Source organism: Pan paniscus, chromosome 11 (assembly GCF_029289425.2).
Source record: "Pan paniscus chromosome 11, NHGRI_mPanPan1-v2.0_pri, whole genome shotgun sequence".
NCBI lineage: Eukaryota > Metazoa > Chordata > Mammalia > Primates > Hominidae > Pan > Pan paniscus.
The window spans coordinates 96424853-96439667 of record NC_073260.2 but is presented as its reverse complement, the minus strand read 5'-3'; the positions used below and the strand labels follow the sequence as shown (position 1 = coordinate 96439667).

The following is a 14815-nucleotide window of genomic DNA, read 5'->3' as shown; positions in this document are numbered from 1 at the left end:
TCCATCTGCTGAAGTCCTGAATGAACAAAAAGGCTGAGTAAGGGAGAATTAGATTTTTCCGCCTAATGGTTTTGGAGATTGGGATGTTGGTCTTCTCCTGCCTTCAGACATGGACTCGGACTGGAATTTATGCCTTCATCTCTCCTGTTTCTTAGGTTTTCAGACTTGATCTGGCACTATACCACTGGCTGCCCTGGGTCTCCAGCTTGCCAACTGCAGGGGAGTTGGGACATCTCAGCCTTTATAATCTTGTGAGCCAATACCTTATGATAAATATTTTTATATATTCATACATATATAGAAAATCCCTGACACACACACACACACACACACACACACACACACACACACACACACACACACAAATTGGTTTTCTCTAGAGAACCCTGGCAAATATATACATTTAACACAATGTAAAATGATTGTATACAAGTTGAATGTCAGTTGTAATATCTAATTAAATATTTATTAATTTAACTTCTTTTTAAGACTTAATTCTGTGCAGCAAGAGTGCTTGACAGTTAAAGTACTCCTGAACACCTCTACAACAACCCTGCTCTAGAGAAATTTAAGTAAAGCCAGGCCTAGGAAATTAATCTGGCAAGCTAGTTTATTGTTCTTGCATCCTTCACACTCATATTTAGGGCCTAGAATATTGGGTTCAAGTGGGTCATAGTTCTAAAAATGTCCTGGAAACATGAACCTTGTAATGACTTTATATATATTTTATATATTTTTATTGATTTTCTTACTGGAATTTTTTAACATGAAAAAGTGAATATGTATTTGATAGAAAAGATTTTTTCTGAAGTCTGATGTATTCTTATGATAAATGAAAAGCCAGATTTTCATAATGATAGGCATATTACCTTTGAAGATTTTGATCACTTAAAGATAGACATAATCAAACTTTTTATAATAAAAAATAGATTTTTCCCATTATTTAAACATGTACTTTGGTATATCTTTAGTTCTATGAGGTAAGAGGAAGAATTTCCCAAGCTCAGCACATAAAAGTTTATGTGAGAATATTTTTGATTGTTCCATGAGTTATACATTTTCAGGAAATAGAATAAAATTCCTCCAAGATACATAGCTGCCATAAGCAACTGAGTGCCAAATTCTTTGCTGCTAAATGCTCTACATGCATTATCAAGTTTGTTCTTATAAAAACTCTGGAAGGTAGATATCATTCCTATTTTATAGAATAAAAAAACTTCCTCAGAAAAGTTAATAAATTTGCTCAAGATCACCTTGACACTTAAAAGTAATCGGTGGCCAAGGTTTGAGCCAAGGTTTGATCTTAGCTCCATCTATCTCAAGACTCTGGTCTGCACTATCAGACTCCCCCAAAGATTAAAGGCAAAACAGTTTTCAATTTACCTAAAACACTGTTCAGTAATTCTCTCTGGACTCTGATTTTTTTCCTTTGCTTTACTTCAACCTATCTCTAGTAAGAGAAGTAGCTGAAGACTATAAAATGTGCTTTGTCTACATGTATGGAATACGGGAGGAAAAGAAAAATGCCTTCATAAGACAACAAGTCGATGACAAAGCTGGGAATTAAAAGTTTTAATTTTGCCCAGCTCATCAAATGCAGAATTGACACATCTTTTTTTTGTGAGGCCACTTTTCATATTTGAATCCAAGATAAGTGATGTAGTGAGATAATGTAATTTTCCTTCATTGCCTCCAGTCTTTGATTAAAGAATTATAGCCTTGCTTTGAAAAGTAGGCATTTTTCAGTGACTCATTAAACTAATCATGAATTTTATTCCACTTCCTTTTGTAGTGGAACTCATGTCCTTAGGCCTCCTTTAAGAACATCATATAAAACCTTACTAATGCTAATATTAACAAGCACATAAACTGTTATAATAACCACTCCTAAAGAATTTACATAGACTAATGCATTCATGCTTATTTTCAACGACTATACATCAAGTACGTACAAGATTGAAGTTCCACAACGCAAGACCTTCCCCTACACAGATGAAAGGTCAAGGGACAAAGAAGGAGAGAGAAGTATCAACCCAGTTCCAATATGTAAGGACTGTTATTTGTCTAAGGAAAAAAATGGGTTATTTCTCGCTAATGGTCAGTTTCACTAAGAGTTTTTCCCTTCACTATCAGTAAGTCTCAAAAAGGCCTGGCTTCTAGGAGGCAGTGGTCTGTTCAGTCATGCCTGAAGCTATTTTTCAGGTTAGTTAAGTATCAAAAAACTTAGAGCAGTGCTGCTGAGTGCATCATTATCTGCCAGAGAAGAGAGAGAGCCACAGTTGTGCAGCTAAGTGATGCAGGGTATGGACCTTAGCAGTAACTCTACCAGCACCTCAGTTATTACTAAAAAAGTCACCAGAGACATAACCCTGGCCATTGGCATTTTGCTTTTGGCAAAAACCTTGGCTTCCAACAGCTTTCTACAGCTGTTTAAAACACAGTTTACATATACCTTATTTACATAGTATAGACAAATAGTGGATACATGTGCATGTGGAATAAAGTATCCTTAACTCAAATCGTGTGGGTAGAATATACCTTTCTTTTTAATTTATTCCTTTTTCTATTCATCCACTTATGACAACAGCCTGGTATATCAGCTACATTCCTGGATATTCACTGGGGCACAAATGTAGAAAGAAAACTGATAAGAGAAATGTAGATTTTAATCAAAGAGCATAAAGTAAAGCATTTTTCCATGGCTAACAATAGAAATGCTTAGATTCTTCAGTTGGTCCTTTTCATTGAATTTATTTCTTCCTACTGTGAGATTTAATTTAAAATATAAAGGAATTCTACAGCTAGAAAGGTTTACAAAAATTGCTTATGAAATACGTTGAGATGTTCATATTGAATATTAAGAAAGGTATCACAAAATGAAAAAAATAAGGGAAAATACAATGAATACTACAAATATAAGCATAGAGAAAACTATGTTTTGAGTTTGAGGGGAAAAAAAGGAAAATTAAGGTAATTCAGAAGCATCCAAAAGAACCATTGAACTCCCTTACTAATCCTCTTGGATAACATTTAGTTTTGTGATTATTAGTTGAAAATATTTATGCTATACCATTCACCTCACCTTACAAGCACGTCTTTTAATTAAAAAAAGTGCCTTTACCGTCAAAAGTATTTTTGTATGAGAATGATGTGCATACAGACATATACAATTAAACAATTACAAGGTAACGTTTGTCCCTCCAGCAAAACAAAACCTTAATGTCCCATCTAAGCCAATCTAAATCTTAAAGACCTAAATAGTTGGACTTAAAAACTAACAGACATCACAAGACAAAAGAAAATATAACTTCTGGGTTACTGTGAAAAGCTTCTTAATGTACTCTGTAGACAGTGAGGATTGAGGAAGCCAGGGCAATCTACCAGTGGCAACTAGAAACATCTTTCCCCCCAAATTTCCATAAAATGGTAAGTTTAATTTGCAACACAAAGGCAGAGATGTTTACTGAGTGAACCATATAGGAAATGTATATGATTGACATTCACGAACTAAATCATTTGTTACTATCACCTATACATTTTCATCAGACTTCCTATGACCCAAAGGAGAGTAGCCATACTTCTTATCACTTATTTCTTCAAGTGCACACACATCATTTAAACCTAATTTCCTACCATTTCTTCCTAGTCCAGCCTCACTGAACTACTGTTATTTAATACTCCTGTGTCTTTGCCCATGAAGTTTTCTCTCACTGAAGGCTATCTTCATCTGGCAAATTCCTACGCATGCCTTAAAATCCAAGTGAAATGAAATATCTCCTGTGAAGCTCTCTTTAAACCCATAGATGGAGTTATCACTACCACCTGGATTTTCCCATGGCATTTTGTACACTCATTTTCTGTATCTCTTAGCAAACCATATGGTAATTACTTGGTTAATATTCTGTCTTCTTTACTAAGTTATACACTCCACAAAGACAGGATCATTCTTTTATGTATCTCTAATGTCCTGTACAGGTCTTGGCACAAGATACTAATCATGATTATTTTCTTAAATGAAAAGTATTCCTTGTTAATTTCTTTATTCCGTAATATACTTAATATAATCTTTACTTAATATAATCTTTACTTAATATAATATAAATAATATATACTTAATATTATCATTAATCATCAATATAAAATTACAGTTCATATTGAAAATAGCAAACTATCTTAAGTCCAAACCAGTGATGTTCAAATTAACATTTGGTTGAGTATCCTGATGCAGAAAATTGCCTCAGTTATTCAGTATAGATGAGAAAAGAAATTCTTAATAGCTTATTAGAGAAAGGTTAACTTATTTCTGTCATGATATTAGCTGGAGTTGGGGAATAGAACAGTCCTTCATGTACTAATATTTCTAAAGTTATGGGTCTGGCCCTCACTTTGGAATTTTTAGAAATGTGTCCTTTACCAAATACTACACTCATGCTTTCCTTCAGTGGGCAGAATTGCCAGCCACAGGAGGAATATTTGCAAATGTGGTGTGGGAACGTTGGTGTGTTTGTAACAAGACTGGCAGATGCTAGTGGCATTTAGTAGTCAGAAGCTAGGGACGCTCAGTGTTCAGCAGTGCTTGGGAAGCCTCACATAAAAAAGAAATGTTTACCTAAAACCATAATAGCACCTCATTGCTTATACCCAACAATTTAAGGGATTCAAGAATCATTTTGTATTGATTTTTATTACTAACTTCTGCAGCCTGGGTTACACTTTGGAAAACATCACAGTCTCCTCATTAGTCTACGCCTGTAATGGAATTTCACTATTAAACACAAATTCTTGGCTGGGTGCGGTGGCTCATGCATGTAATCCCAGCATTTTGGGAGGCTGAGGCGGGCGGATCACGAGGTCAGGAGTTCAAGACCAGCTTGGGCAACATCATGAAACCCCGTCTCTAGTGAGATACAAAAAAATTAGCTGGGGTGACACATGCCTGTAATCCCAGCTACTCAGGAAGCTGAGGCAGGAGAATCACTTGAACCCGGGAAGCGGAGGATGCAGTGAGCCGAGATCGCACCATTGCACTCCAGCCTGGGTGACAGGGCGAGACTCCATCTCAAAAAACACAAAATTCTTAGCTAGAATTGTTAGCTAAATGGAACTCATGTTGGAAAACATAACGGGAAAAATGCATCAATTTTCTGCATTACTTCAGCACGTTTTCTGGTTACCATGTAACCAAGTAGAATTTCACTGATGGATTACTAATAGAAAGTGTATTTGTTGCCCAACTTCCTTCCTTTTCTGTGTACTTCATGAAAACCAGCTGTTTTCTTTGGAACTGATTGGGTTACTTTCTTTTTCTTTTTTTTTTTTTTTTTGTGGCAAGTAAGTTAAACACTATGCATTAGTAACATATATAGGTAAAGTAATAAGGTGTTTCCAGAATTCCTTAGTAAGTTTATCCACTAAGAGAAAAGCAATAAAACCAACATACGAAATTAGTTGTATGTCATGTTTCCTTAAAGTAAGTATTTTTAAGTACAGAAAAAAAATTAGTAATGGATTTTGTTACTGCTAGATCTGGATTTGAATCCTAGTTGCAAGTTATGTAGCAATGGGTGAGATTCTGATCTCACTTTTCTATAAAAACTTCATAGGATTTTTTGTTGTTGTTCAGGATTAAATAACATATTTCATGTCCATAGCAAAGGGGCTGGCTCAGAAAAAAAATGGTAGATAATTCTTTTCAAATAAATTAATTACCTCATTAATTGTATTTACATATCTGAAGAAAGACTAGGTTAACTAATGAAAAGATTGAAAGAGAATCTCAGTGTATATTAGTAATTGGCTAGCATTGACTTAAGAAGATAATTCCCTGATTCCTTTATTGTGGGGATTTTGAGTTGATTGACAGAACTATCCCAACGCTTGATGATTCCATCTGGTAGGTCAAGGATGCTAGCCCTTTATGTCCCATTAATTTCATTGATCTGGCTCCCTGTTTGCCAAGTAAACCTCTACTATTATTTTTGTTTGTTTGTTTTGCCTGTTTATGATCATTTCCCTAGCTGGAGTGGGTATACTGACTAGATAACTTAACAGTTGGTTTAGTTGGCAGTCAATTCTCATTATAAATCAACTTTCTATGCTGGTCTATGGGGAGTTTTGTTATTGAAAAGTCTATTTCAGTAGATTTCAATCTGATCAATTGCAGATGCATTGACAAAAATTAAATTTCTGGAACTGTAAAGCTAAGGGTGGGACTCTAAGCTAACTATTTGTCCACATCTTACCTGCAGAGGCTCTAAATAAGTGGTAAGCTAGTCCTACTTAGGAATCACCATCATTTTCTATAACTGCTACAAAAGCATTAAATTTGAAGAAATGCCAAAATTTGATATCTACATTAGATCCTTTGACTTTATGTCCCAGTGGAATAGTTAAAACAATCTGAATTTGCTGCATTTATTGAATAGTCCTGGAGAGTCAAAGAAAGCACAAATGGTAAGTCAAATGTCAATTCTAAGGACTGGAATTGGATTCCAATTCTAAGAGTCATTGGATTGCTTTATATGGAGAAAGGATAAGTGCTATTTTGGATTTGCACAGATAATTTGCATCTTGAAATTGATAATCTCTTTTGTATGAAAGCCTGATAAAATCACATCTGTCAGTTTCAAGTAGCACAGGATCAGAGCAGTACAATAAATTGAAAGGAGCAGGAAAATGGGCAAATGGGCTTAAAGTAGTTAAGGAAATAGAGAGATGAACTAGTGAATCAAATTGCTCAACCTTTTTAATATGGACTGAATAATGACTAAGAAGAAGATGGTTTTCAGTTGGTTTTTGTGTATGAAACAGAAACCCCAAGGGAAAAGAGGTGTTTAACATAGAACAAACATGTATAAATAGAAGACCTGGTGATGAAAATGAGAAAAGGAAACTTTAGTGTCAATATCAAGTAAATTTTTCTAAGCATAAGAACTGCCTATTAGATTACTTAAATTGCTCATAAAAAAGGAAACCAATAACTCAAGTCTCAAGAATTATTTTAATCCAGAGAAAAAATTCAGTGAAACAGGAGGTAATTATTAAATCTTTTTGGTTATATCTATTTTTATAAAAACTTTTGTTGTGACTTCTTGCAGTAAGCATATGCTTAACTTAGAAGCATAAACTACTTGTGCAGGAGCACAGAGAGTCCTTTTTGGAATAAGGTTAATAATGGATATATTGAATGGTAGATAATGAAACAGGTAGGTACGTAGGCAGACAGATTGAGATAGATAAATGGTTGAACAGACAGAAAAATAAATAGATTAAATAGTTTGTATTTCTTAAAAAATTAATTGATCTTTAAAGTCCTTTAATAATTGCATAAAGGGTATTGTTTTTTGGAAATGTATGCTATTCTTGTGAGCTTGGGGGTAAAGGCATATATAATTTCAAATGAGAAAAATATACCTTTTTCCAGGACATCTCAAATGTAGGTTTGTCAGGCCTATTACAGTATTTCTCAAACCTAGCTACAAACTACAATCCCTTAGGATTCTTGTTAAAAATACAAATTCCCAAGATCTATACTAACCCATTGAATAAAAATCTTTAAAGAGAAAGGCCTGTGAATACGAAGTTTTAAAAAGTACTAGTGAGGTGCTTATATAAGATTTCTTGAATGTAACTACATCCACAGACAACATTCATAATGCCATCCATAATTCCAGGGTTAAGAGTTCCAATCTGTAAGCTTTTTCTGACTTAATTTTGGTCTTTGGAAAATAACTGATATACTTGATCTCCTGGAGTGTATTTTCAGTTCAGTTCCCTCAGAAAGAGTTGAAAGTCTACTATGTTTAAGTCTTTGCTAAGTGCTGGAAGATGGGGACAGAGTTAGAGGAGGTAGTAACAACAAGAGACAATGACAACAAAAAATGGGACTCCTGCCTACAAGGAGTTTACTGTCTGGTTTGGTAAACCGAAATAACAAAGACAAATTGAAGCCTATGCAAGACAGTATATGTGGCTATTAAAGAAGTACAACAAGGATGTAAAGAAGATTGAGATCAGTGATTGAGTTGCATCCCAGTTACAAAAACTGGATGGACTTCTGCATCTCATTTAGTCTAGTGGGGTGGATATTTTGCAGTGGAAACTTTTGAAAGGTGAGATTTTAATACCCAGTATTAAATCCTCTGAAAGAAATGAATGCAATAGAGGCAGGAATGTGCATGAGGTGCTTTCTGGTCATCAAGGAGACCATCTAAGCAGAGCAAAATGTCACCTCTTCTCTTTTCTCCATCCATCACTACATTGTCACAGTGTTCTCTGAACCAAGATTATGCAGAAAATTAGGCCACAGTAAGAAATGTTCTGCTCTTATGTGGGTTCAAAAGGTAGGGACATGAGGAAGCTTTAAGGGTTACTTACTAGAAGCTCAAAGTGTGCGAGGAAGGCAAGCGTTGCACATAGTGAGGGTTGAATACAGTGATACATGCAAGGAGTTTCTGACACATGGGATAATTTGTAGTCTAAACTATGAGGTACTATGAATTTATTTGCATACTTTGGGTATTTTAGGCAATTCTCTAATGTTGCAAAACGGGAACTAGCCTATAAAATAATATGTTTATATAGTATTTTCTAAGAACATCAAATTGTTTCCTCAAGACTACCACATTATCATCTATTTTTAAAAGATGAATTTTGATTTATAGTTAGAGTCAGGACTGGCTGTCTGTACTCTAATTCAGTTCTGAGATGCGCTTCTGACCTATTTTTGTGAACACTTGGAAAACATCTGCTCCAGATTTGAGAAAACTATGTGTTAATTTTTTTCTTCTCTCTCTCCTTCTCTCCCTCCCTCACTTCTCTTCCTCCCTCCTTCTCCCTCTCTCTCTCATCTTGCTGGATGTGAAATTTGAACCAAGAGTCATTAAGCTTCCTGTCTTACCCATTCTTTACACAGTTTTTATACAATTTTAAACATTAAAAGGTCTTCTTTTTTTCTTTCACAAATACCTTCAGCAAAAGTGGCAGAAACTAATTGATAATCTTACCTAGGCTCAATACTCCAGGATTACTTGATCGAAATTCTTCCCCTTAAGACCGCTTCTCTTCCCCAGGCTACCCAGGTCTGAGGCTCTTTGGCTGATTTGCTCTGTGCTAAGGGAAGCCCGGATCTCCATGTCTTTGGTGAGCAGACAGATGGGAAGGGCCACAGTTGTACAGCATTGTCAAAAATGATTTAATAAAGTTCTACTTTTGATTTTTAAATAGAATCTCAAGAGAAAGTATTTTCCCACTCAGCCTTGTGTGATGTCATTCACAGCAGAAGCACACAGCCCTCATTGGTTATGAACTGCCAGCTGTACCACAATCAGCCCCCTTCAGATGTAACTGCCCACAGGTCAAGAGAAAGCAGTCAGTCTTAAACTTGGCTTGAATAGTCAACTGAGTTTTTGCTGTCCCTGAGCCCTAAAATCCCTGCTTTCATGATGTGTCAGAACTAGGAAGGAGAAGAGCCAGCAAAAAATTAATAATTTCAGAATAAAAACTATAGAGTTATTTATCCTAAAAGAAACTAATAAAATAAATACACACTAGTTAGACTAATCTAGCAAAAGACAGAGAAAGTACAAATATTGATTGTGGTTTGGTAAAGAGGAAAGAATTGCAGCTATAGAGGAAATTAAATATTTGAAAACCTAGATAAAGTAATTGATTTTTTAGAAAAACATAAACTACCAAAATTTACTTAAGTGGTAAAAATCTTTTTTTTTTAACTTTTTGCCTTTTAATAATATCTTTGAACATAGATGGTTTCAATTCTCCAATAACAAGATGTAGAGTGCCCAAATGGCTTTTCATACATGTTTCCCTAGTCCAGACACCCAAGAGTATGTCCCTCTCTTGGGCATAAGAAAACCTAGAGTTATATTTAGGGCATCATGTGTGGTGAATAGTTGACCGAGCTGGCATGCTCACAATGACCAAATTATGTTTGTCATATTTTAATCCAATACGTTGATCTACTATGAACTTGTAAATAATGTATTTGCTTTCTAGACACATTCCAGGAAGACCAGAGAAACTGACTTTTATCCATATGGAATAATCCACTGGCAAATTTCTTTTAGGACAGACCAAAGCTGATCTAGAACATAATCTTTACATACTTGGATCCTTCCCATCAGACAAGAAAGAACATCTGGGGTGAAAGGCTCCATTAGAAGAGCAATGTGGGATGGTGCTGTGCTGACAACTGGTAGTTCCTGCCCTACATCTTTGTAGAGGACTGGAGCCCAGAGCATGCCATGGTCAACTTGTATGTTGAAGTGAAGACCTCCTTTGAGGTGTTCATGTGCTTATTACAGATATGCCATGGTGCTAAGTACCTCAGGACTACAGGAAAAAATAAGAATAGATGCTGTATCCATGATCATGAGGCACACAGGCCAGAGCGCCAGCTGTGGAATCGCACAGCCTGGGTTCAAAGCCTGGCTGGGCCATGACCACCTGAATGACCTGAGGAATGGTCTCAGGCAAATTTGTAAAAAGTGGAGACCCTGCCTGCCAGGGAGGCATGTCGTAAGAGGCGCATCCAGTCAGGTCAGGGCACCGCGTCCTCTCTTTGGAAACCTGCGGAGCGAGGCTGGTGGCCCTTGAGGCCGTGGCAGCCATGGAGAAGGCGGGCCTGGCTCCAGGCGGCACAGAGGCACTGGAGAGGCCCCGGGGGAACCTGGCGGGATCTGGCTGGTCCTGTGCTCTGCTTCCAGGTTCTGGCCCTGTAACCCGGGGGACAGGGCCGGCCAAGACAGGGCCACTGGGTGCCAGCCAGCACCTGGGCCAGGCGCCAGGCGGAAGGGCTCTGGCGGATCAGCCCCGCACCCCCAACAGCCCCACGGGGGGGCCCATCCAGGGCCACACAACTGCCCCCAGGAGCAGGACGTCCCTGAGGCTAGAGTCCAGCTGGACCGGTGGAAGGGTCTCACCCTTTGCCCTTTGACTCCTCTTGTAGGCACCCTCGCTGGGCTCCTAAGCACTCCTCCACACCCTGGCTCTGTCACCAGCCCCATAGTGATGTCATAAACTCCCAGATGCCCAGTGTGCACTCGGCCACAGAGAAGTGGGTGACTTAGGAGTATCCTCTCCACTTCTGACCCTTAGTTTCGTCTGTGCACAACTCGCTCAAAATAGGCAACTCACTAAGCGTATTTTGTTCCTGGTTCCGCCGCAGGTCTTGGCCATGCCATCGGCAACCTGCTCGTCTTGTCCATGAGGCCTTCCCAGCTGGCCGGGCTCACCCCGCGGCTCCTGCACCTGTGCCTGCCCCGGGAATCTGGGGCCGTTTCCCACTCCTCTTCAACCGTCAGCGACATCTTGGGCCTTCTTTTCCAGTCAGGTGGGACGGCGCCCCTATGAGGCTGTGTCTTATCCCTCGGAACACGGGCACCCCACAGAGGGTCCTGCCTTCTGTGGTCTGGAGCGCCCCCTCGAGGAAGAAACCCGTGCTGTCTGCTCACAACTCCATGATGTTTGAACACTTCAGCCCCGTGAGGATCCCTCATCTCAGAGGCAAATTTAACCTTCAACTTCCTTCATTAGATGAGCAGGTGATCCCAGCCAGGCTCCCGAAGACGGAGGTGAGGGCAGAAGAGCCCAAAGAAGCAATGGAGGTGAAAGACCAGGTAGAGACCCAGGGGCAGGAGGACAATAAAAGGGGCCCCTGTAGCAATGGGGAAGCAGCCTCCACCTCTAGGCCCCTGGGGACTCAGGGAAACCTCACTTCCTCCTGGTACAATCCCAGGCCCTTGGAGGGAAATGTCCACCTCAAGAGCTTGACAGAAAAGAATCAGACTGACAAGGCCCAGGTGCATGTAGTGAGTTTCTACTCCAAGGGCCACGGAGTCACCAGTTCACACAGCCCTGCTGGAGGCATCCTTCCCTTTGGGAAGCCTGACCCACTTCCAACAGTGCTCCCTGCCCCTGTTCCGGGCTGCTCCCTGTGGCCAGAGAAGGCAGCCTTGAAGGTGCTGGGTAAAGACCACCTGCCTGGCTCTCCAGGCTTGCTGATGGTGGGGGAGGACATGCAGCCCAAGGATCCTGCAGCTCTTGGATCAAGTAGGTCTTCTCCACCCAGAGCTGCCGGCCACAGGCCCCACAAAAGAAAACTGTCGGGGCCACTGCTGCAGCTGCAACCGACCCCTCCCCTGCAACTGAGGTGGGATAGAGACGAGGGGCCCCCACCAGCTAACCTTCCATGTCTATCTCCTGAGGCACTGTTGGTGGGTCAGGCTTCCCAAAGAGAAGGACGCCTCCAGCAGGGCAACATGCATAAGAACGTGAGAGTGTTAAGTAGAACATCAAAATTCAGGAGACTAAGACAGCTGCTTAGGAGGAGAAAGAAGAGACGGCAGGGCAGGCTTGGTGGCTCACGCCTGTAATCCAGCACTTTGGGAGGCCCAGGCGGGTGGATCAGGAGGTCAAGAAATTAAGACCTGAGGAGCATCTCTGCCTGCACCATCTGGGAAGTGAGGAGCGCCTCTGCCTGGCTGCTCCACCGTCTGGGAAGTGACGAGCGCCTCTGCCCAGCCGCCCCACCGTCTGGGAAGTGAGGAGCGCCTCTGCCCGGCTGCTCCACCATCTGGGAAGTGAGGAGCGCCTCTGCCTGGCCACCGCACCATCTGGGCAGTGAGGAGCGCCTCTGCCCGGCCCCCGCCTTCTCTGGGAAGTGACGAGCGCCTCTGCCCGGCCACCTCACAGTCTGGGAAGTGAGGAGCACCTCTGCCCGGGCCCTGCCCCGTCTGGGCAGTGAGGAGTGCCTCTGGAGGCCGCCGCCCTGTCTGGGAAGTGAGCAGTGCCTCTGCCCGGCTGCCATCCTGTCTGCGAAGTGAGGAGTGCCTCTGCCCGGCCCCCTTACACTCGGGGAAGTGAGGAACGCTTCTGCCTGGCCACTGCCCTGTCTGGGAAGTGAGGAGCGCCTCTGCCCAGCTGCCCACCATCTGGGAATTGAGGAGGAGCACCGCCTCTGCCCGGCCTCCACCCCATCTGGGAAGTGACGAGCACCTCTGCCCGGCCGCCTCACGGTATGGGAAGTGAGGAGCGCCTCTGCCCAGCTGCCACCCTGTCTGGGAAGTAACGAGCGCCTATGCCTCGCCGCTGTCCTGTCTGCAAAGTGAGGAGTGCCTCTGCCCGGCCCCCTTACACTCTGGGAAGTGAGGAACGCTTCTGCCTGGCCACTGCCCTGTCTGGGAAGTGAGGAGTGCCTCTGCCCAGCTGCCCATCATCTGGGAATTGAGGAGGAGCACCGCCTCTGCCCGGCCTCCACCCCATCTGGGAAGTGACGAGCACCTCTGCCTGGCTGCCTCATGGTATGGGAAGTGAGGAGCGCCTCTGCCCAGCCGCTGCCCTGTCTGGGAAGTAAGGAGCACCTATGCCTCGCCGCCGTCCTGTCTGCGAAGTGAGGAGTGCCTCTGCCCGGCCTCCTCACCGTCTGGGAAATGAGGAGCGCCTCTGCCTTGCCGCCATCCTGTCTGCGAAGTGAGGAGTGCCTCTGCCCGGCCTCCTCACCATCTGGGAAATGAGGAGCGCCTCTGCCTGGCCACCATCCCATCTGGGAAGTGAGGAGTGCTTCTGCCCAGCCGCCGCCCTGTCTGGAAAGTGAGGAGCACCTCTGCCTGGCCCCCTCACCGTTTGTAAGGGAGGAGCGCCTCTGCCCAGCCCCTGCATCCTCTGGGAAGTGAGGAGCGCCTCTGCCCAGCCCCTGCATCCTCTGGGAGGTGAGGAGCGCCTCTGCCCAGCCCCCTCACCATCTGGGAAGTGAGGAGCGTCTCTGCCCGGCTGCTGTGCAACCTTCCAAGTGTGAAGTGACAGTCTTGTGTGTGATCTTTCTGCCCTCCCCAAGTTTGCATTTTCGACATTGAAGTTTACTTTTTACTTAAAAAAAAAGGAGATTGAGATCATTCTGGCCAACATGGTGAAACTCCATCTCTACTGAAAATACAAAAATTAGGCTGGCATGGCGGCTTGTGCCTGTGGTCCCAGCTACTCGGGAGGCTGAGGCAGGAGAATGGCTTGAACCCGGGAGGTGGAGGTTGCAGTGAGCCGAGATCGCACCACTGCACTCCAGCCTGGTGACAGAGCAAGATTCCGTCCTGAAACGATGTTGTAGTTGAGAGCAGGATGGTCTTTTGAGACAGGAGGAACAAGAGGTTCTGGTTGCCACTCTTCAATCAGTTCTTCTTTTTCCTCGACTGTAAGATCAGATCGTTCTTGTAATTTGCAAGTCTTAGAGAAAAGAAGTCTGATTATCCAGAGTATCAGAATCCCTTCCAAAATAAGATGGTAAGCAGGAGCCTCGTAAAGCGCCTGTACCATCTCCACCAGAACCCACTGCTCCATGGCGGTCGCCATAGTTAGTCGCTTCCTAAGTGGTAAAAATCTTAAACAGGTCAATAATCATAGAGGATATTAAGAATGTCAGAGAGCTACTTCCTGAAATATTGCCAAACTTAATTTCAAATTTAAATTCTTTTATCCTTAAAGAAACACATAATTGCAAAGCCTTTTAGAGTAATTCAGAATAGAACAAAATTAAGGACGATTCCTGATTATTTTGAAAGCCAGAGTAACACTAATACCAAATCCTGAGAAAGTAAATACTCGAGAGAAAACTGTACAAGTTCACTTGCTATGATGAGTTAAAGAAAAACCTAAATAAGACCCAACAGTACATTGCAATAATAACATATTATGACCAAGAGTGGTTTATTCTTGAATAGCAAAGATGTTTTCATATTAGGAAATCAATAACTATAATTCATTATAGTAATAGATTGATAGAAAAAAGACTAAAAACTCCTTTAAT

General features: G+C 41.8%; 2 protein-coding genes across 5 annotated transcripts in view; one reads left to right on the top strand and one right to left on the bottom strand.

The window, feature by feature from the left end:
• Window positions 1-14815, bottom strand: part of LINGO2 (leucine rich repeat and Ig domain containing 2) — a 1246058-nt gene that overhangs the window by 188475 nt on the left and 1042768 nt on the right. Inside the window, exon 1 of one of the 4 annotated variants that reach the window (XM_055092066.2) lies at window positions 9006-9299. The exons of the other annotated variants lie outside the window; for them this stretch is intronic. The gene's annotated coding sequence lies outside the window, so the exon portion shown is untranslated. Of the gene's footprint in view, window positions 1-9005; window positions 9300-14815 lie in introns of those variants that run through there. 4 annotated transcript variants of the gene reach the window in all.
• On the top strand, window positions 9556-12417 carry LOC100970878 (putative UPF0607 protein ENSP00000383144). Its single transcript, XM_003830818.4, has one exon. It carries the CDS (start codon window positions 11367-11369, stop codon window positions 12390-12392), a length of 1026 nt encoding a protein of 341 aa, XP_003830866.2. The 5' UTR covers window positions 9556-11366; the 3' UTR covers window positions 12393-12417.

Excerpts from the sequence above, each read along its gene's own strand:
- LOC100970878 (XM_003830818.4), top strand. The coding sequence starts at position 11,367 with ATGAGGCTGTGTCTTATCCCTCGGAACACGGGCACCCCACAGAGGGTC.